We start from the raw sequence: 20,063 nt of genomic DNA on the forward strand, positions 1-20,063 counted from the left end.
CCGCTGTCGGCTCGGGGTGCCCCACCCTCCGAGAACCCGGATCAGAGCTGGATGGCCGGGGCCAGGCGCCCTAGGGTGCCGTGCAGGCGCTGCCGGAGGCCCCCCCAGGCATGGGGAGTGTGTGCAGGCCGGGTCACACGCAGGCCGTGACCTCCAGCCACACCCCGCCGGGCCCTCGGTTTCCCCGTCTGCGGCGCCTCCAGCCCTCGGGCCCTGCCTCCCCGTCTGGACAGGCCTATCTGGGCGTCTCGGCGCCTGCCTGCTGCGCCCCGGGGGGTGGCACCCCGATCCCCATCACCACACGCAAATAACAGGTGTCGGCTGGACGGGCAGAGGGCCCTCGGCCGGGCTCCCTGTGGCTTTCAGGGCACAGCTCCCCGCAGGCAGTGGGGGCGGGGGGTGGCCGCGTCTGCCAAGCACCTGTGCCCACTGCCAGACAAGGGCCCCAGGAACCACTGGTAACCATAGCGACGTGGCTGGGTGGGGGGGCCCAGCCTCTCTTCTGGAATCCAGAGCGGGTGATGGGGCCCCGCGTGGCTGACGGGAGTCGACGGCTGCGGCCAGCTCTTGAGGCGGGAGCGTGCGAGCCTGCCCTCCCTCCGTGTGTCCCCTGCTTCCGGGATGGACGCCCCGTGGGAGCCGGACTCGGTCACCCGCCCGGGGCCTTGTTTTGTCCTGTCGCATCACCCGGTTCAGGGGTCCCGTCCCACCGCGTTCTATCCCGCGTGGACATCCGTGTGCGTGCGCCCGAGCGCCCGAGCACGTGGAAGGCGACCGGTGTTACTGCATCGCACGGCACCAGCTGTGGGCCGTTACTGTCCTCTGGCGACCTGGGCTGTTTACCTGGGGCCGCGTCAACCCGGCAGCCGAGTCTGAGGTCTAGGACGTGGCCCACCCAGCGGGGCGGCCCCTACCTCTGCCACGAGGGAAGCGTGAGTGAGATCCCAGAGCGGGGTCCCAGCGGGGGAGGGTCCCTGTGCGCACCCCCTGCCGCCCCACGGTGTGCGGGCCGGGAGCCGAGGCCCAGAGGAGGGGCGGCCGGCCTGAGCCACGCCGCGGACGGGGAGGCCGGGTGCTGGGTCCAGTCCCTCCCGGGCCTCTCTCCGGAGCCGAGGCTGCGCTTGCGTGTGTATGTGTGTGCGCGTGCCCACGCTGACCATGTGAGCGCCACGTGCCCCTTGGAGCCGGGGAGGTGTGGCCCCTCTGGGCACCCTCCCAAGGTGCTCTCGGAGCCTATGCCCAGGAGGGTGCTGGAGGGCGGGCGCCCCACTGACCTGGATCACGGCGTCCAGCCCGGGTGGGGACCGCGGCGCAGGGGCCTTCCCATCGCTGGGCACGCTGGAGGCGGAGCTCATCTGGGACGGAGCACGGGGCTCGGGGGGCACAGGGCTCGGGGGGCTGGGGCTGGGCCGCCCGGTGAGTCTCCTCCTGGAGCCCTGGCCGGGCCGGACCCGCTTCAGGGCGGCAGCCGCACACCTGCGGCACCTGGCTCCTCCGTCAGGGCGCCCAGCTGCCCCCTCTGGGTTGGCGACCTGAGTGGCCAGCTAAGGGCGGAGGCGTTGCCGTGGCAACCGCGACGCAGGGATTGAGTTTCCCTGGAAACAGGAGTGCCGCCCTGTTGCCATGGGGACCGCGGAGCGCTGTTGTCTGGAAGCCGTTTCCTGGAGACCTGGAGGCGCCCTGGTGGCGCTGTGCACCGGAGCCACCGCGCGCGGGGCAGGGGGCTGGCCTCCCCCAGGCCTCGGCCTGCGCCCATCCGGCCTTCCAGGGGCTTCTCCCTGGACCAAGTGTGCACCGGGGGCGGACCACCGGCTCCTCCCGAGGGAGGATCGTACACTGTGACGTTTCCCCCAACACCTGGCAAGGAACTTAGGGGTCAGTGGTGGGGTGGCGTCCCCAGAGGGCCGGACGGGGGCCCGGGTGGGGAAAGCACCGCCCAGGGACGGAGGGAGGCCCCGTCGTCCTAGCCCTGCACGTGGACTCGCCCTCTGGGCTTGGCTTCCCTCTGGAGCCCCCCCCACCCCGGGACCACCTGCTCTGGGGGGCATTTGTGCCTAATTGGGGGGGCGGGACCCAGTTCCGGGGGGCGAGGCAAGGGAAGGGACAGGCACAGACCTGCACCCGGTCCCCGGGGTCTCCCAGGGCCTCCTGAGCCAGCGTCCCCCCGCCCCCTGCCCGGCTGCACCCCTCCCAGCAGAGACCGTCTTGAGCGGGGGCGACCCCCGTGACCCCGCAGAGCGCACGCTCCTCAGAGGCTGCCCGCCCGGGCAGGACCAGAGGGACCCGTCCTGAGGAACACGGCGCGGTGCTGCCATCCGCAAGGCCTCTGCCCGCTGCCCCCGGGGCGACAGCCACCCGAGTGGCCGTGTGGGGATGGGCGGGCCCTCGGGTGGACGGAGCCCCATGGGACGCGCAGGGCTGGCCGGAGCCTCGGCTTCCCCTGGGCTGTGGCTGGGGCACCTCCCGCACCCAAGGCTGTCTATGGCACCCCCACCGCCGCGAGGTGGGCTGGGGGCTCGGGGGCACAGCCGCCTCCGCGGTGTGGGGCAGCATGTAATGGGGGCGTGTGTCCCCATGGGCATCCTGGCCCTGCCCCGCCCCCACGCACCCCAGCGTTCCCCTCGGCCCGGGCCCCCCAGCCCTCCCGCCAGCCTCCGCCCCTGCACTCTCCTCCAGGCCCTTATAGGGTCCGTACATCCATTCCAAGCCTCCCGGCCTGGGGTCCCTGCTCGTGGCTCCTGGTCCCCGGCTGTCACCGGACAAGAAGGAGAGCCTCCGACAGGGCAGCCCTGGGCCTGGGCCCGGCCCCGCGGAATGTTCCGGAACGGAGGCAGGCAGCGCCCCGGTGGGGTGGGCAGGGCCGGGATCAGGAGGACCGTGGCCTCACCACTTCCTGTCCGCCCTGCCCAAGGCCACCAGCAGCCGCCCCACCAGATTCAGACCCTCCCGGGCGTCCCAGCTTCCTGGTGCGAGGGCCACCCCGTGCCATTGGCGGCATCTCTTGTACTCGCCCCGACACACGGGCCGCGGGCAGCTGCAGCAGGGCCTGCGGGGACGGGACACACGGCCCCGACACGCCCCGGGAGGACGGGTCATTCGCGGGGCAACCCCAGAGGAGGCGGGAGGCTTCCAGGGAGCCAGGCGCCCCCCCCCCAGCCCCGGGCCTCCCGGCCCGCCCTCCGCTCCCCTGCCAGCTGCCAGCCAGTCTGCGCCTGGGGACTCCTCCCCGGGGGCTGCCCCCCGCACGGCCAGCCGTCGTCCAAGTGTCCGTGGACGGAGGGCGGATCAAGGGAGGTGCCACCCGGGAGGGGCCAGGACGCGGCCACCAGGACCAGGGACTGCCCGGGCCCCACGGGCGTTGGGCTCCGTGGAGCGAGTGTCGCCACAGCGCTGACCCCGGCCACGAGGTCCTTAGACGGGACGGCGGGCGTTCGGCGGCTCCAGATCCTGGGGCCGTGACTTCCGGCCCCGCATCGGGTGCAGAGACCTCTTAAAAACAAAATCCTAAAATAAAAAAATCTTGGAGACAGAACGAGGGTGGCGGTGGGTGCGGTGGGTGTGGTGGGTGCCGGGCAGGGTCGGGGGAACGGGGAGGGGGTTTTGGCAACTGTGGGCGGGGAGGGGGCGGATTCTCCCACGAGGAGGACAGAGTTTCAGTTTGGGGAGGGGTCCTAGAGGCGGGCGGAGAGCCGGAGGCGCCCGGTGTGAAGGTCCCTCGTGTCACGGGGCTTGACATTTGAAAATGGTTAAGATGGTAAATTTTATGTTTATTCATCATCATAAAAACCACAAAACCAGACCAAACTCAGCCCTGCTTACAGCACCTGGGGGCGCTGCGCTCCGTGGCGGACCCTGGCTCTAGTGGGCGGCGGGGGAGTCGGTCTGACCCCGCTGGCCCCCGGCCCCCGGACGGACAAACCTGGGTCGCTCCCAACCACGCGTCGGTGCCCCCGCCCCTCTGCCCGGGGCCTCCGTCTTGGGCCCCCTTCCCCGGGGAGCCCCCAGGACTCCGTCTAGGGTGGTGGCTGCCCCCAGCCCCTTCTCGCCTCCGGAAGCTTCACGGCCCGGCGTCCACCCCTGTTACTCGTGCCACTGGCTGGGGTGGCCATGTCCGGGTGACCGTGCTGGCCGGCCGCGCCCCTGCTTCTCCTGGGGCGACCCCGAGCGCCCGCAGACACCTGGACGGCCACCCCTCTGCCGCCCCCCAGCCACAGGGGACCCCAGCTTCCTGCCCCACAGCCCTCAGCGCCCTCCACCCGCCACCTCCGGGCGCAGCCCCACGTGCACCCTGCTTGATGGAGGCGGGGGGGTGGGGCCTTTATGCCAGAGCGGTCTCTGCCTCTGCGAGGGAAGGCAGCGAACTCCCACCCCCCCCCCTGCACCACCCCCTGACCCACCCCTTGACCCTCCTCGCCCTCCCCTGCACCCCCTGACCTGCCCCACCCTCCACCTGCCCTCTGCACCCCCGACCCTCATCACCTTCCCCCTGCACCCCCTGACCCACCCCCCTCCCCCTGCCCCCCCGACCCTCCTCGCCCTCCCCTGCACTCCCTGACCTGCCCCACCCCTGCCCCTCTGCACCCCCTGACCCGCCACCCCCCTGCACTTCCTGGGGGCCTTCTGCCTCAGGCCCTCGCCCCTTCCACAGACCAGGAGGCTGCGGGCCGGCAGCCCTGCACCGGACGCTGGAGGCAGCTGGGAAACGGAGCGGGGCCTTCTGAGGGGGCTCCGGGGCCGGGGAGCCGGGTGGCGCCTCACCTCCCTGCAGCAGCCTCACGCTTCCCGGGGCCACTGGGGGGCACGTGTGGCCGACGCCCCCGGGGCCTGGCAGGCGGGAACACGCCACAGGAGCAACCAAGGTGCACTCACAGCCCCGTCCTCGGCCACAGGGCACGCGTGTCAGACCGCGTCCACCTTGACTGGGCGTCGTGGGGCCACACACCGGAGTTCGGCCGTGCTGCGCCCGTGACGGTGGGGCTGCGGGCACCTTGGCCGCCGTGGGGGGTGCTGCCCAGGAGGGCACCGCGCACGAATGGTGGCTGGTCTCCCGCCAGCTGGTGGCCAAGGCGCTGTCATCACCGCCGGAGCAGGAGGCGTCTCGGGAGCCCCTTGAGGCCCAACGGCTCCACGTGTCCTGAGCGTGAGCAGCTTCTGAGCCCCTCGGCTGCACGAGCCCCTGACCCTGGGGGAGAGGCCTCCCGGGCGCGACGGAGGGGCCCATAGGCCCCGGGAGCCAGGGCCAGGGGCAGGGCTGCGGGACCAGCTCCTCTGCAGCAATGCCCCTGCCTACCGGTCGGGTCCCTGGAGACTGAAGGACCTGTGCGGGGGGGCGGGGGGGGAGGCAGCCCTTGAGCTGAGTGGCCGCCCTAGGACAGGGACGGACATGCTCTGGGCAAGACCACAGGACAGCACTGGGCCCGCTCTGAGGACGGAGAGTGTCTCTTGGTTGGCGGTGCTGTGGCTGCCCTGAGAGGTGGTGAGCTCCCCGTCCCGGGAGGTGTGGAGACGGAGGCCCAGGCCCGGGGCCTCCAAGCACCAGCACCAGGAAGTGCGCGCCTTGGATGGAGGCTCTGCCGGTGGCGCCCGAGGCCCCTGCGTGGGTGGGGGTGCGGGTGGGGCTCCCCAGGGCAGAGGGCGGGCGGCAGGCAGCGTCTCCAGGATCCCTTGTTAGGGGCTACTTCCAGGCTCGCTGTTTGCACACCCTCCAGCGGGGCACCCAGCGTCCAGGGGCCAAGGGTCGGCGGGGGTGGCTCCCCGGCTGGTCGGGACCTGCCCGCCTGAGCCTGAGCTGAGCGGGAGACAGGCTGGGCTGGGCGGGGCTCCCAGCAGGGCGCTGGGGGGGCGAGGCCTTCACCCAGCGAGGCGGGGCCGGGGAGACTTCCCCTGAACCGGGGCAGCGGCGGGCCTCCAGCTGCAGCCCTGGGTGGGTGCGGGCTCTCCGCAGCCTTGGGGATTGGAAGGGAGGCCCCGGGGGGGCAGGATTCACACCTGGGTCCCCCCGAGGTGCCCCCTCTAAGCTCTTGGTCGAGCACAGGTGCCTGAGCGGGTGTTGAGGCTGCCGGGCAAGTGCAGCTGCCCAGGGGCTCCCCCACGGGGGCTCGGGGAGCCACCACCCGGCCTGGCCTCTGTCATCGCAGTAGTGGGGCCGCCCTGGGTCCCTGCCCCCGTGGCTGTCCCTGCTCCCAGGACGGTGCGGGGGAGGTGGCCAGGCCCTGGGAGGGGCGGAGTCGGGGTGACAGGAGGGAGGAGCCCAGCCCCTCCCCGGGCTCCCAGTGACATTCCTGGCTGCTGGCAACTGACTCAGCCCCACCTGAGAGGCCAGGGCCAGGCTGGGCTATTTAACCGGGTGGCAGTGGTGGTGGTGGCGCCGTGCTCGGGGATCCTGCTCCGCGGAGCTGGGCCCCACCTGGAGGGCAGGTGCGTCCCCCCGGCCCGCCGGCCTCAGTGTGGCCCTCGCGGGCTGCCCTGCCCCAGGCGCAGCCATGGCGGTGCAGGTGCCCCTGTGGCACCACTACCTGCGGGCCATCCGCTCCAGGGGGGCGCCGCGGGCGCAGGACTACCAGCGGGCCGAGGACGTGCTGCTCACCGTCCTGGAGCGTGTGCACGACCTGGACCCCCGCTTCCTCGTGGACTACTCCCGTGACCTGGAGGCCTTCCAGTTCGCCCTGCGCTCCTCCGAGGACCCCCTGGACATGGAGGTGCCCCTGTGCGTGGACGCCGAGGCCCTCCTGGTGGAGGAGGTGGGGGCCGCCGAGGCAGGGGACGGCCCCGCGTCCTGCCGCCTGGGGGTGTCCCGGGAAGGGCCCCAGCCTGAGCGGTGGACGGCCGACGACGTCTTCAACGTCTCCTCGGACGGGAGCGCCGAGTGCTGTGGCCACATCGTGCCCAGCAAGGTCCTGCGCGTCCTCAAGGACCTTCTGGTGGCGGCCATCGTGCACTGCAAGCACCAGAGCCTCATCGCGCCAGGTAGCCGCCGAGTGACTGGGCACAGATGTGAGGGCAGCGCGAGCGCATGTGTGTGTGCGTGTGCAGGCGTAAGTGTGCACACGTGGGGGCGTGTGTGGGTGCACGTGTGCACAGACTGCGGTCTCTCAGCACCTGCGTGTTGGGGTCCGAGGTCCCTTCCAGCCCCAAACACCGCTCAGAGGACAGGTCCTGCGCTTCTGGCTCTGGCATGAGGACCCGGAGGTCACGCTGCGGCGGCCGGGACTCGTTAGGCCGCTGACCCGTCGGCGGAGGGTCCCTGCTGGTCCTGGGTGCTTCTGCGAGCAGCTCCAGGCCAGGGCGACGGTCGTACGGGTGCCACACGGCACGGGTGGGAAGCCTGGGTATGTGCACGCGTGTGTGTACGGGGTCATGGTCACGTGTGCGTGTGGGCCTGTGCGTGTGCAGGTGTAAGCGTGCACGCATGAGCGTGTGTAGGGGCTGTGTTCGCGTGCACATGTGTGCACAGATCCGTTTTGATTTATGGTCTGGTTGCCCCTTGGTGACCTGGGCCCTGAGCAGGCCGTGCAGGGCAGGCGGGCCTCAGTCTCCCCTCCGGCCTCGCTGGTGTGATCTGGGTGCTGAGCCCCGGGGTCGGACCGAGGTCCTGGCGCCGCGTGGACTGAGAGCCCGGGACAGGAGGGCGTCCCCTGGGGCTGGAGCAAAGGCCTCGGGTTGTCCTGAAGGGGCCGGGACTGGAGCAGAGGGTCCGGCTTCCCCTGGGGGGGACAGGCCGGGGGGGGACAGGCCGGGGGCGGCGGCTGCCCTGGGTGCTCACCTGGTCCCCACGTCCGCCGTGATGTCAGACGACGGGGCCGGTCAGCCCATCTCAGGGACGGCGACCTGCCCCGCTGCTCCGGCTGCTCCGAGTGCTCTTCCAACACCAAGGGGAGGGGCGACTTCCAACCCTGGCCGTCCCCAGACCTGCCCGGTGGCCCGGGGCGGGTGGCCGTCCTCGCAGGGCAGCCGGAGCCCGTCATCAGGCGCGCCGAGTGCCCCCGGCCCCTTCCACATCTTCTCTGGCCATCTTCTGAACCTTCCAATTACTGGGGCCACTTCTGTCTTCTCGGGTGACTAACGTGGCCATTCCCGCCTGGCCCTGTCCCCCGCCGGCCTGCGCCCCTCCCGCTGGGGTGCGCCCCGCCCTGGGCCGTGCAGCCACACTCCAAGGTCCCCGCCGTCCCCGGCTGCGCAGGCAGAGGCGGCTGGGTGCCCCGCCCAGGGGCCCGGGGCGTTGGGTGTGCAGGGAAATTCCAGGCATTGCTTCCTGACACTTAACCTTAAAAGGTAAGCACAGAGGCTCCAGGTGACAAGGTTCAGGCTGCTCCCACCCAGGGACGGAACCGGTGAGACCGGGCTGGGGGCTGCGGCGGGCGCGGTCGTGACAGGGCGGGTGTGGCTGGCCGCCTCCCAAGCCGTCGCCTCTGTGGCCAAAATGTGTGCCCCATGGTAGCTGAGGACACAAAGCCGCCGACGGAAGCTCTGGGGGGACGCACCTCAAGGCTGAAGCGGGGGGAGCCAGGGATCCCTGGACGCCTTCCTTCCTTTACAACTGATGGGGAAACTGAGGCTCGTTGGGGGGGCCCAGCTGGCAGGGCCATGACCTGGTCTGGGCTGGGTTCCAGGAAGAGACCCAAGAACTACCCTATAGGAGACTGGGGGAGGGGTCTGCATGGGAGGGAAGGGGCCTGCATGCTGCATGGGGGAGGGTCTGCATGGGGAGTAAGATATCTGCGTGGGGGATGGGCCTGCATGGGGGGGAAGGGGCCTGCATGGGGAAGGGGTCTGCATGGGGAGGGGCCTGCATGGGGAAGGGGTCTGCATGGGGGGAAGGGGCCTGCATGGGGGGGAAGGGGCCTGCATGGGGGAGGGGCCTGCATGGGGAGGGGCCTGCATGGGGAAGGGGTCTGCATGGGGGGAAGGGGCCTGCATGGGGGGGAAGGGGCCTGCATGGGGAAGGGGTCTGCATGGGAGGGAAGGGGCCTGCGTGGGGAAGGGGTCTGCGTGGGGAGGGGGCCTGCATGGGGGGGTCTGCCTGGGGGAGGGGCCTGCATGGGGGGGAAGGGGCCTGCATGGGGAGAGAGGGGGTGTGCGGGAGGTGCAGGCTCCTTCCTATAGGACCCCCAGTGTTGTGTGTGGGGTGGGACAAGGGGAAGGCGGCTCCCTCTGCTCGTTCCCGGGGACCTTTGTCCAAGGCACGTACTGGGGACTCCCTGGGGGCTCGGCTCCCAGGCGAGGGCCTCGCAGCCTGGCTGGGCTGGGGGAGGGAAGGGGAGACCGCTCTGAACCCAGGGCTGGCCGGGGGGATAGGAGTGCCCCCCACACCACAGCTCCTCTTCCTCTCTGTGTGGTGTTGATATGTTTTGGGGGAAGTGACGACTGAAGTAGAAGGCCCGGGTCTTACCAGGGCAGCCGTACACCCAGCCCCCAGCCCCATCACCCTGGGGATGTCCCCTGCTGGGTGGGTGGGGGTTCGGGGTCGGGGGGCGGGCACGGGGCTGCGTCTGAGTAGCGAGGGGGGCGAGCAGCACTTTCCCTGCTGTGCCGGCCGGGCTGAGGTTCTGGGGGCCCCGGGGCGGCGTGGAGCCCGGGAGGGCAGGCTCCCGCACTGTCAGCCTTGGGGTCCAGGCCGTGCCGGGCGCCGGGCACCACGCGGGCCCCTCCCGACACCGGCCTCCCGAAAGGTGGGGGGGGCAGTGGAGCCGGCGGTTCCAGGGCCCGGCGCGTTGTTGCAGGTTCCCTGAACGCGGACAGCCTGAGGGAGGAGGAGCTGCACCTGTCCCTGCTGGTGTCCAGCGGCTGGAGGACGATCCGCTTCCACGTCGTGCCTGTGGTTCGCAGAAAGCACCGGGTGCCCGCCCTGGAGGGGGCCCAGCTGATGCGTGCGTTTCCTGGGGGCAGCTTGAGAAGGATCGTCGGCCAGGAGGTGGCCCTGGTGCCGGCCGGCGCCCAGCTCTGGAGGTAGGACGCGCCTCCTGCGCCTGTGGGGTCCCGGGGAGCCTGCAGGATGGTCCTGCTGACCACCGAACCCCTGGCCCCGAGTAGGAGGCCTGCGGGGATGAGGCGCGGAGAAACTGGGAAACGCAGGGGCCGCCCTGGGCGGGATCCCCGCGACCCAGCTGACACCTTTGTCTCGGGCGTGAAAGTCACCAAGAGGACAGCGACTGGTCTGGGGCCTGCAGGTGCCCGGAGCGCTCAGGAGGGGCCCCACACGGGGAGGGTGACCAGACGATCCGGAGCATCCCCCAGCCGTGGGGCTGGTGCAGGTCCCCCTCGCCCACCGGCCCCGGAGCCCCGGCCGCCCCCCAGGGCCCCACGGCCGCCCCCAGTCCGCCAGCTCGGTGAGGCCCTTCCTCTCTCACGTCAGCGAGAGGACACCCCGAGGTGGTGTCTGTGGGACGTAGGAGGGGGGCAGGAAGGGGAGGGTGGGCTGAGCCGTCCCGCGTGCAGGGAAGCAGGGCCGTCCATCCGGACGCTGGGGTGCAGCGCGTCGGTCCCGAGCCTCCACGAAGAGTGGGGCCCCCGGGGCCCTGGCCACCACGGCCCATCAAGCATGCAGGGAGCGCCCAGGTGCGCAGACCCCAAGGGCCGGCCCTGCTGCTGGGGGCGGCTTCCGAGCCCCTCAGGGCTTGCGGGGCTGCCCGGTGAAGGCCGCACCTCTCCAGTGGGGCCCGGACTGGACGTGTCAGCCCAGCGCCAGGAGGCTCCCCGTACCCCTCCGTGTTCTGGGGCCCGGAGTCTCCATGAAAACCCACCCTTCACATCCGACTGCCCGGCCGGGGCGGTTCCTGGGACACATGGGCGGGGAGGCTGGGCGCCGGGTGCCGGCCTGGACCACCCTGCGCACACGGGCTTCTGATCCGGGGAAGCCGGGGCTTTCCCTCCTGGGGACAGGCCGCGGCTGCGGGGGGCCCTGCGCCCCCGGCTGAGGCCCCGAGGCCGACACTGCGGTGTCTGTCCTGGCCCCCAGGGTCTCCACCGACCACCTGCTCACCCGGCTGCTCGGTGCGCTGGGCTCCTTCCGGGGCCACCGCCTGGACAGCCTCTCCATCCTGGACCGGGTCAACCACGAGAGCTGGCGCGACAGCGGCCAGAGCCCCGGCCTGACCTACGGCCACCTGAAGGTATGCATCGTCGGGGGGCTCGGGCGCGGGGGTCCCTGGTGGCCGCGAAGCTTAGCCCTGGGGGTCCTTCCCGGAGAGGAAGCGGCCTGTCCTGCAGCTGGGCCCCTCGCTGGGCTGCTGCGACGTGGCGGGAGCCGTGTCCTCCTTCGTGACCATCGGGTGCCGAGAAGAGTGAGGGAGGGCAGGGCCGGGGCGCCAGGCAGCGAAGGCGGGCAGAGCCTGGGGCGGGGGGTGCTGCTCCGTGACGGGACAGGGGGCTGGCAGGGCGGCCCGACCCGGCACAGGAGAGTCCCTCTGAGCTGCTCCCTGCCCCCTGCAGGCCTCCGTCCCAGCCCTGAGGGGTTGCCAGCTTCCCGGGGGGCCCTCGGGGTCTGCACGCTGCGGCTGCTCTTGGGGTCGGGCTGCGAGCACGTTCGGTGGGAGGGGACAGGGCATGAGGCAGAGGCCGGAGGAGGCGAGAAGCCTCGGAATCTCCCGAGAGGGGTCCTGGGCTGGGGGCTGCGGCCCCTGTGAGCCTGGACTCGGTGGCAGGGCCCTGGGGAGTCGGGGAGCTGCCAGGATGGAGGCCGCAGGCCGGGAGGAGCTGAGACTCACCCTGGGGCATCCAGGGGGCGTGAAGTGGGGGGTGGGGGGCTGGTGGGCCGGGGCCCAGGGGCCGGGGGCCGGGGGCAGGCTGCGGTGGGCTGGGCCGCACTGGACCAGGCGGGGGCCACCAGCGGGCGCCTCACCCCACGTCCTGCTGCAGACCGTGCTGCTGTGGGCCTCGGTGCTCTTCCCCGCGCCCGAGGACTGGGCGGAGCTGCAGGGCGCCGTGTACCGGCTGCTGGTGGTGCTGCTCTGCTGTCTGGCCACCAGGAACCTGCCGCACTTCCTCTACCCCGGCTGCAACCTGCTGCGGGACACCGGCCTGGACCTCAACGCCCTGTACCAGCGGGTGGAGCACTTCGCCAGCCAACCTGAGGCGTCCCTGCGTATCCATGTCACCCACCTGGGCCGCAGCCCCCCACCGCGCATCGGCAACGGGGTCAAGGCGCTCCTGCAGCTGCCCGCCAGCAACCCTGCCTACTGGGCCACCGCCTACTTCGACGTCCTGCTGGACAAGGTGGGCAGGGCCGGCTGAGGGCGTCCCAGGCAGGCCCGGGGCAGCATGCAGGTGGGGACAGAGCCCTCATCCACACCACCAGGGTCAGGTCTGTCCTCTGGACAGCAAGAGAGCGTCAGAGAAGGTGTGACCTCTGGAGGTCAGACAGGCCGTGGGTGCCCCCTGCCCGTTAGTGCCCGGGAAGCAGGGCACGTGTCCGAGCCAGAACCACCCCCAAGCGCACCCCTGACAAGTGCTCCGTTCCTCACAGAGTCTGCTGGCCTCACGGGCTGTCCCTGCAGGTGCAGTTCCTGCTCATGCCTGGACCCAGGAGCCCCATGCTGTGTCCTTGGGACTTGGCATCCTGTGGCCTGGTGTTTGGGGGTCGCCTGGCCGCTCTGCTAAGCCCTCCCTCCCCTGCTCCCACAGAGCCCACTCCTGCTCCTTTCCCTCGGGCCGACCCGCACCCTCACCCCGAAGGGCCAGCACCGTCTCCCTCCAGAGCACAGGGGGCTGGCGGGATGAAAGCAGGGGGGTGATGGGTGCTCAGCCCTCCACAAGCACCTGTGGGGTCAGGCCCATCTGGGGGGACACCCACGTGCGAGGAAGAGCCCCTGGAGGAGAGGCCCTGGGTGGCTCCACATCTGAGGAGGCCTTGCAGGCAGACCCAGAGGCAGGAGGTCCTGGCGGCCGGGGAGCACGTGCCCCTGCGAGGGGGCTTTCATGACTCTGTGACCCCTCTGCCCCCCGCCCCATCTGCAGTTCCAGGTCTTCAACATCCAGGATAAGGAACGGATCTCCGCCATGCAGAGCATCTTCCAGAAGACCAAGACCCTGGACAGCGAGGAGTGCTGAGCTGGCTTCCCCCGACTCAGTCTTTACCGCCCACGGCCTGGCTGCCCTGCCCCACAGAGGGTCCCAGGACACTTGGGGGAGAGTGGGCTTCTCCTGAGGGGGGCGGTGGGTGGTAGAGATGTCCACAGGGCCACCGCAGACTGTCAGGATGGCCTCGTGGGAGCCTGAGTGTGCCGGGCAGCAGGCCTCTGGGAGCAGCTGCCCAAACGCCGGGCCTGGGATGAGGTGCCTTGGGTTTCACAAGATGCGTGTTGACCCATTCTGTGTGATGTCATCAGACTCTCAAAACCAAGCATCTGCATGACACCTGGAGCCCCAGAGCTTGTCCCCACCTGCGTCACGAGCCACTCTGTGGTGACGAATACTGTATATCTGATCTTGAATAAACTCGGGCACTGGATATACACAGTGGGGATGGGGACTTCCACTTTCCGTGTATCTACGTGGAGAAGATTTTCCCCGGGGAAACCTAGACGTACAAGAAGCTGGTGTGCACACAGACAATTCCCAACTTTCTCCAGTCCCTGTAAATGACCAGCCTCTTCCCCAGTGTCCCCTCCTTCTAGTTCGCAGAGGAAACTGAAGCCCACACCTGCAGCTCCGTCTGCCAACCCGGTGTCAGTCCTGTCACGGTTGAGATGCCTCCTTTTCCTGTGTAAGGTGGCGTCTCCCCGCCTCTGACACCACCCCCTGCATCTGTTCTCGCTACTCCATTCCCCCACTCCGCATGCTCTCATCAGCCCGTGACAGCAGCCTGCAGCCCCTTCCCCACTGCGTTCTCACGTGAGAGTCCCAGAGACCTTCGTGTGCCCCAGCCAAATAGACATGTTCTCCTTTCCACCTCTTCGCCTCTCGGTGACATTCGTTCCTCAGCTTCCAAGCTGCAGCCCACACCCTGGCTCTGGGAAAGGGGCCTGCAACCCCACGGCAAGTGCATGTGGCAGCAACTTCCCCAGGCTCCTCCACAATTTCCACGACCATGTGCCAGAATAGCCACCCATGGAGCAGAGGAAATGCAGGACCCTTGAAGGCTGTGGGGTGCGGGGCCTCAGCTGACACTAATACAGGGGGACGCAAAATGCCATTAGAGTGGGGGCTTTAAGAACACAGAACCTTGGCCCAACCTATTCAAGGAGGGTACAAAGTGCCCGGGCCCACCCTGTGAGCATTTCCTCAGCGTCTGAGTGTGTAACAGGATGTGCGTTCTTAGCAGGAGCAAGAGCCTTAATGGTAGGAGAGGCCAGCACTTGTTTTCTCATGGCCAAAATAGTCTGGCAAAACAGCCTTAGCATCACCCTGAAACACCCTAATTCACCAGTATAACCCTGGCAAAAGTCAGAAGAGTAAAAAAAATGAGATACTTGGGTATAAATCCGACAAAATATGTAAAATATCTCTATGAGGAAAGCCATAAAACTCTGACGAACAAAATCAAAGAAGAAGTAAGAACGTGGACATACCATGCTCATGGATAGGAAGGCCCCACATTGTCAAGATGTCGGTTCTCCCCAACCGGACCTGTACACTCAGTGCAATCCCAAGCCCAGCAAGTCATTTCGTGGATATTGATAAACTGATTCTATTTTTTCTTGCTTTGACAAACCGATTCTAAAGTCATAGACTCATGACCCAGAATAGCCACCATGATACGGGAAGAGGAGAACAAATTTGGAGGACCGACAGTACCTGACCTCGAGACTTCCCATAAGGCTATAGTCCTCGTGACAGTGTCGTATCAGTCAGACAACAGACAAATAGGTCAGTGGAATGGAATATAGAGCCAGAAATAGACTCACAGAAATAGAGCCAACTGATCTTTGACAAAGCAGCGAAGGCAATACAACGGTGCAAAGATAGGCTTTGCAACAAATGGCGTTAGGACAACTGGATGTGCACATGCAGAACGATGAAGCTAGACACAGACCTTACACCCTTCTCAAAAATTAGCTGAAAATGGGTCATAGACATCAATGTAAAGCAAAAAAAAAAAAAAAAAAGACAAACTATAAAACTCCTGGAAGATAACATAGGAGGACCCCTAGATGACCTTGGGCGTGGTGATGACGTTTTAGCTACAGCACCAAAAGCGCGACCCATGAGAGAAAGAAACAGTTGACTGCATTTGACTGAAATTAAAATCTCCTGCTCTCTGAAAGATGATGTCAAGAGAGTAAGACAAGCCACAGACTGGGAGAAAATATTTGCAAAAGACACATCTGACAAATGATTGTTATCCAGAATATATGTTAAAAAAAAAAAAAACACCTCTTCAAACACAACGAGAAAGCCAACAACCTGAGTAAAAAATGGCTCAATGGTTGAGTGTCTGCCTTTGGCCCAGGGCATGACCCCGGGGTCCTGGGATCGAGTCCCACGTCGGGCTCCCTGCATGGGGCCTGCTTCTTCCTCTGCCTGTGTCTCTGCCCCCCCCATGAATAAATAAAAATCTTAAAAAAAATTAAACGCACTTTTACCATACACCATCCAGCCATGGCATTCCTTGGTATTTACCCAAAGGATAAAAGAAAACTCATGTTTGCACAAAACCCTGCACATGAATATTTACAGCCGCCGTGTTAATAAATAATCCCCCAAACCTGGAAGCAGCAAGATGCCCTTCAGTAGGTGACTGGATGAATAACCTGGTCCATCCAGACAACGGGATATTACTCGGTGCTAGAAAGAAATGTGCTGTCAACCCAGGAAAAGACGTGGAGGTACTTAAATGCTTGTGACGAAGTGAAAGAAGTCGTTTTGAGAGGCTGCACCCTGTAGGATTCCAAGTCTGACATTCTGGAAAAGGCAACACCACGGAGACAGTGAAAAGATCAGCGGTTGCCATGGGTGAGCAGGGAGGAGGGGGGGAGGGATGAACAGGTGAAGCACGGAGGATGTTTAGGGCAGTGAAAATCTCCGTATGATACCAGATGGACGGGTCCAAGTCATTGCACACCTGTCCAGACCCGTAGAGGGCACACCACCAAGAGTGAGCCGTAGTGTGCATGCCGGGCTTTGGGCGATGATGGTGATGATGTGTCTGTGTGGGTTCATCCGTAATAACCCACGTACCGTCGGGTGAGGGGTGTCGGTGCCTGTGTAACGAGGGGCAGCGGTTGTTTATGGGAAACCGCTACACCTTCCTCTCCATTTTGTCATGTATCTGAAATTGCCCCCCAAAGGAAAGTCTTTAAAAACTAAAATAAATGTGGGGATCCCGGGTGGCTCAGCGGTTTAGCACCTGCCTTTGGCCCAGGGCGTGATCCTGGAGTCCCGGGATCGAGTCCCATGTCGGGCTCCCTGCGTGGAGCCTGCTTCTCCCTCTGCCTGTGTCTCTGCCTCTCTCTCTCTTTCTCTCTGTGTGTCTATCATAAATAAGTAAATAAATAACTCTTTAAAAAAATAAATAAATAAAATAAATGTGAAATGTCTAAAATCACCTGCATCATGGTGAATGACACCATGATGAGCCAAGCGGCTCCGCTGGGAGCTACAGACTCAGAACCAGGGCAGCCCGGCGGAAGGCCCTGCGTGGCAGCTGACCGCGGAGTGCTCCCTTCCCAGCCCCGCTGGAGGGGACGTTACAAACGACTCGTGTTTGCCTGGAAGAGGCCTCAGTGTCCGCTCAAGGTTGTCCCAGGCAGGGGTTGACCCCCCCTGCTCGGTGTCACGACATAGGCCTCCTGGACCCTCGTCACCTGGCCTGGTCCCGTAGAGCATCTCGCTCACGATACCGACCACATCATGCTAATAAGACCTGAGGAGCGTTGACCGGCCAGCGCTTCGGATGCCTCGTAAGACAGTTTTATCCCGGAGGGTGGGCGATAAATGCTAGTCTCAGGGTCCGTGTCGCAGCTGAAGATTCGAGAGGCTCGGTGGCCTGGGCACACCAAGCCGAGACATGGCTTCTAAGGAACAGCCGAAGCGTTTACCCCTTGCCGCCCCGGCCGCGATGAGCCGGGCAGTGCTGGCCGGGCCTCCTTGGATTTGCAGATGGCATGCACCTCGCTTGGCGCGTCCGCCTGTCGGGGCCTCAGAGGCTGTCAGTTCTGAGTGCGGCCAGAGCGCAGCAGGTTCACACAAGGGTGCCCCTGGGGGAACGGGGCGCTGCAGGGCATCCCTGGGAACCGTGGCCTGCAAGCTGAAGCTCTGGGGCAAGCCTGGGCCCTCTGGAGCGGAGAACCGCCCTCCGTTCCGAGCACAGCGTCTGTCGTGAGTCTGGGCCCCGGTGGAGAACGAGCCCCTGGCACAAGACCCTAGGGGGCTACACGACCCGAGCTGCCTGTCACGAGCCAAGTGTTACGGGGCGGGGTGGTGGTGGGGTAGGTCTCACCTGTGCGGCGAGGCAGGAAAAACAAGTAAAAGGCATGAACACTGCAAAGGAAGCAAGACTGTCATGTTCATAGACCAATTGCTCTCTCCTAACAGAAAATCGTGAAGGAATCCGCCAAGAAACTACTGAACTTTGTGAATTTGGTGAGGTTGGAGGACGGGTTATCGGGGGAGAGTCAAGTGTCCTTGTATACACGTTAAGAATGAACTATTGGAAATAAAGATTTTAAAATACCATTTACGGGAGTGTCAAAACTGCAAAAAAAAAAAAAAAAAAAAACAAAAAACCACCCAGGAAATAGGTAACGAGAGGTACGGAAGTCCTCCGCACTGGAAACACGGCTGGATAGGATTTAAAATTCCCCAGGCCACGCTCAGGAGGAGGAAGTTACATTTTGACGATTTCCATTAACCTTGATGCTTAGATTTGCTGCCATTCCTGTCAAATTTCTAAAGAGATAGACAGGGTGATTCTAAACTTACATGGGGGATCCCTGGGTGGCGCAGCGGTTTGGCGCCTGCCTTTGGCCCAGGGCGCGATCCTGGAGACCCGGGATCGAGTCCCACGTCGGGCTCCCGGTGCATGGAGCCTGCTTCTCCCTCTGCCTGTGTCTCTGCCTCTCTCTCTCTCTCTCTCTGTGTGTGACTATCATAAATAAATAAAAAAAATTTTTTTTTTAAATAAAAAGGGAGGGTGGGGGCCACCTGGCGGGGGCGCTCAGCGGTTTAGCACCGCCTTCGGCCCGGGGTCCTGGGATCGAGTCCCGCGTCGGGCTTCCCACGTCGGGCTCCCCGCATGCAGCCTGCTTCTCCCTCCGCCTGTGTCTCTGCCTCTCTCTCTCTCTCTCTCTCTCTCTCTCTCTGTCTCATGAATAAATAAGTAAAATCTTTTAAATAAATCAATAAAAAGGGAGGGCGGAATTGGAAGACGGGCACTACTTGCTTGTAAAACTGGCCGGGACGCTGCGGCACAGGCTGCGGTCAGGGTGAGGAGGCGCGAGCCGGGGAGGCCGGGGACGGCGGGGAGGGAAGGCACAGGCCCGGGCTCAGGCTCCGTCCGATCCCAAGGAAGCAGACAGGAGGCAGCAGAAACAGAGAGAAATAAACGCGGCTCCCCAGCCCCGCGACGTCGGGAGCCCCCCCTTCAGCGCTCGCAGGGGCCCAGAGCCCCAGACGCAGAGGATGTTGTGCAGGAGAGACTAACCCGAGGGCGGGAGCAGCTCGCTCGTGCTCAGGCTGCGCAGAGGGAACGCGGTTGGTGCGAGTCCCCGTGTTTGTTCTGAGTAGAGCGGGATCCTCACGACCCCACGACCCTGACCAGACATTTACCAAGTTCCCTGCCCCGTCCCTACAAAAGGGACCCCAAGCACCCCCGGACGCAACCCCGGGGGGATCCCTTCTCCCTCCCGGAGCTCCCCCTGTATCTCCGCTTGACAAACCTCCGTCGCTTTGCTCACTTCCTGTCGCCGGAGACTCATTCTTGACTCCGCGGGACAAGGGACAAGCAGCAGGCTGTCCCACACGCAGGGCCCGGGAGAGCCAGGCCGCAGGGGCGACCGAGGGCCAAGAGGCCGCGTCGGGCGGGGGGCACGGGCACGTCTGCTTCACAACCTGGGACCCTGGGGATGAGCACGGACCTGGCTCCTCCTGCACCCCACGCGCAAGACGCACGCAGCGCACACCCCGGACCCCAACACAACGGCCGATGCCGTCGAGGCTCCAGACGGAGACACAGGGAGATACACTCAGGACCCGGACGTCATCGTCATCGAAGGTGTCCTGAGAGGTGACCGATGGCGCAGATCATGAGAGCAGACACGTGGGTGGAAGGGACCTGCTTTCTGGAAACCGGGATGGCGGAGACGGAGAGGGGACCTGGGAGCAGGGGAGAGGCCGTCGCTCACCCGCAGTCCCCGGGATGTGAAGTAACGGCCGTAAGTTCACAATAAAAACATGAAAATCACACAAGAGGAGCAAGACACGGGAGCCGACAAGTCCCGAAAGCCGCGGGCACCCGAGGAGGCTCTGTAGGATTCGCCATCGGGGAAGTGGAAGGTAAAGCCGAGTCGGGGACGATTCCACGCCCACCGGAAGAGAAGACCCCCCGGGTGCGGGTGTGGATGGGGCCGACTGGGGCTCGTGCGTCTGGCGAGGGGGTGGGGGTTACAGGCTTTCGTGGTCCCCGCCACCCCACACCTCCCCTCGCGGCGGCCTCCCCGGGCGGCCGTCGCAACCCTCATCACAGCCCCCACTTGCAAATACCCCAGAGGTTACGAACGGATGCCAGTGCCCCGCGAGAGCAGCGGCCCCTCGGGAACGTGCCCATGTGCGACCCCTCCACAAGGCCCGCGAGCACCTGCAAGACCGGACTGCGGGGACCGGATAGGACGGGGGCACAAGGGACCGGCCCCGGGGCACCTGCGCTTGCGCTCCGGTCGCCAAGTCTGCTCCGGGGACGCCAGCCGGGACGGCGCTGCTCTCGGGAAGAGCCTCCCTCGGCCTCTCCCCCGTGGCCGAGTGCACAGGCGGGGGATGGGTGGGTGTCGGAGAGCAAGCAGCCCTGGCCGACACGGGGGGGGGGGGGGGACGCTGGCCCTGCACGAGGACTCGGGCCACACTGGGCCGCTGTGTCCCCCTGGGCTTCGTGGGCCCTTCGGACCCGTGAGGACCTGGCGGCTGCGCTGTGGTCA

General features: G+C 66.0%; 2 protein-coding genes across 2 annotated transcripts; one reads left to right on the forward strand and one right to left on the reverse strand.

The window, feature by feature from the left end:
• Window positions 1-41: 41 nt before the first annotated feature.
• On the reverse strand, window positions 42-6,484 carry LOC129523150 (collagen alpha-1(XI) chain-like). Its single transcript, XM_055345772.1, has 7 exons — window positions 6,407-6,484; window positions 4,943-5,054; window positions 4,680-4,824; window positions 2,888-3,046; window positions 2,116-2,749; window positions 1,275-1,544; window positions 42-89 (listed from the first exon to the last, which is right to left on the reverse strand). The coding sequence occupies exons 1-7, from the start codon at window positions 6,482-6,484 to the stop codon at window positions 42-44; spliced, it is 1,446 nt and encodes a 481-aa protein (XP_055201747.1).
• Window positions 5,658-13,450, forward strand: MAB21L4 (mab-21 like 4). Its single transcript, XM_055300359.1, has 5 exons — window positions 5,658-6,966; window positions 9,720-9,945; window positions 10,955-11,108; window positions 11,854-12,210; window positions 12,952-13,450. Exons 1-5 carry the CDS (start codon window positions 6,483-6,485, stop codon window positions 13,042-13,044), a joined length of 1,314 nt encoding a protein of 437 aa, XP_055156334.1. The 5' UTR covers window positions 5,658-6,482; the 3' UTR covers window positions 13,045-13,450.
• Window positions 13,451-20,063: the final 6,613 nt, after the last annotated feature.

The sequence above is a fragment of the Nyctereutes procyonoides genome, unplaced genomic scaffold, assembly GCF_905146905.1.
Source record: "Nyctereutes procyonoides isolate TBG_1078 unplaced genomic scaffold, NYPRO_anot_genome, whole genome shotgun sequence".
Taxonomy (NCBI): domain Eukaryota; kingdom Metazoa; phylum Chordata; class Mammalia; order Carnivora; family Canidae; genus Nyctereutes; species Nyctereutes procyonoides.

What these genes read in the sequence shown, in the direction of transcription:
- MAB21L4 (XM_055300359.1), top strand. Translation starts at nt 6,483, where the DNA reads ATGGCGGTGCAGGTGCCCCTGTGGCACCACTACCTGCGGGCCATCCGC. An exon ending in CCAGAGCCTCATCGCGCCAG is followed by an intron (nt 6,967 to 9,719) that starts GTAGCCGCCGAG and finishes GCGTTGTTGCAG; the next exon opens with GTTCCCTGAACGCGGACAGC. An exon ending in TGACCTACGGCCACCTGAAG is followed by an intron (nt 11,109 to 11,853) that starts GTATGCATCGTC and finishes GTCCTGCTGCAG; the next exon opens with ACCGTGCTGCTGTGGGCCTC.
- LOC129523150 (XM_055345772.1), bottom strand. Translation starts at nt 6,484, where the DNA reads ATGGCTGCGCCTGGGGCAGGGCAGCCCGCGAGGGCCACACTGAGGCCG. An exon ending in GGGACGCACCTGCCCTCCAG is followed by an intron (nt 5,055 to 6,406) that starts GTGGGGCCCAGC and finishes CTTGGCCACCAG; the next exon opens with CTGGCGGGAGACCAGCCACC. An exon ending in GGCAGGGCGGACAGGAAGTG is followed by an intron (nt 2,750 to 2,887) that starts GTGAGGCCACGG and finishes GTCCGGTGACAG; the next exon opens with CCGGGGACCAGGAGCCACGA.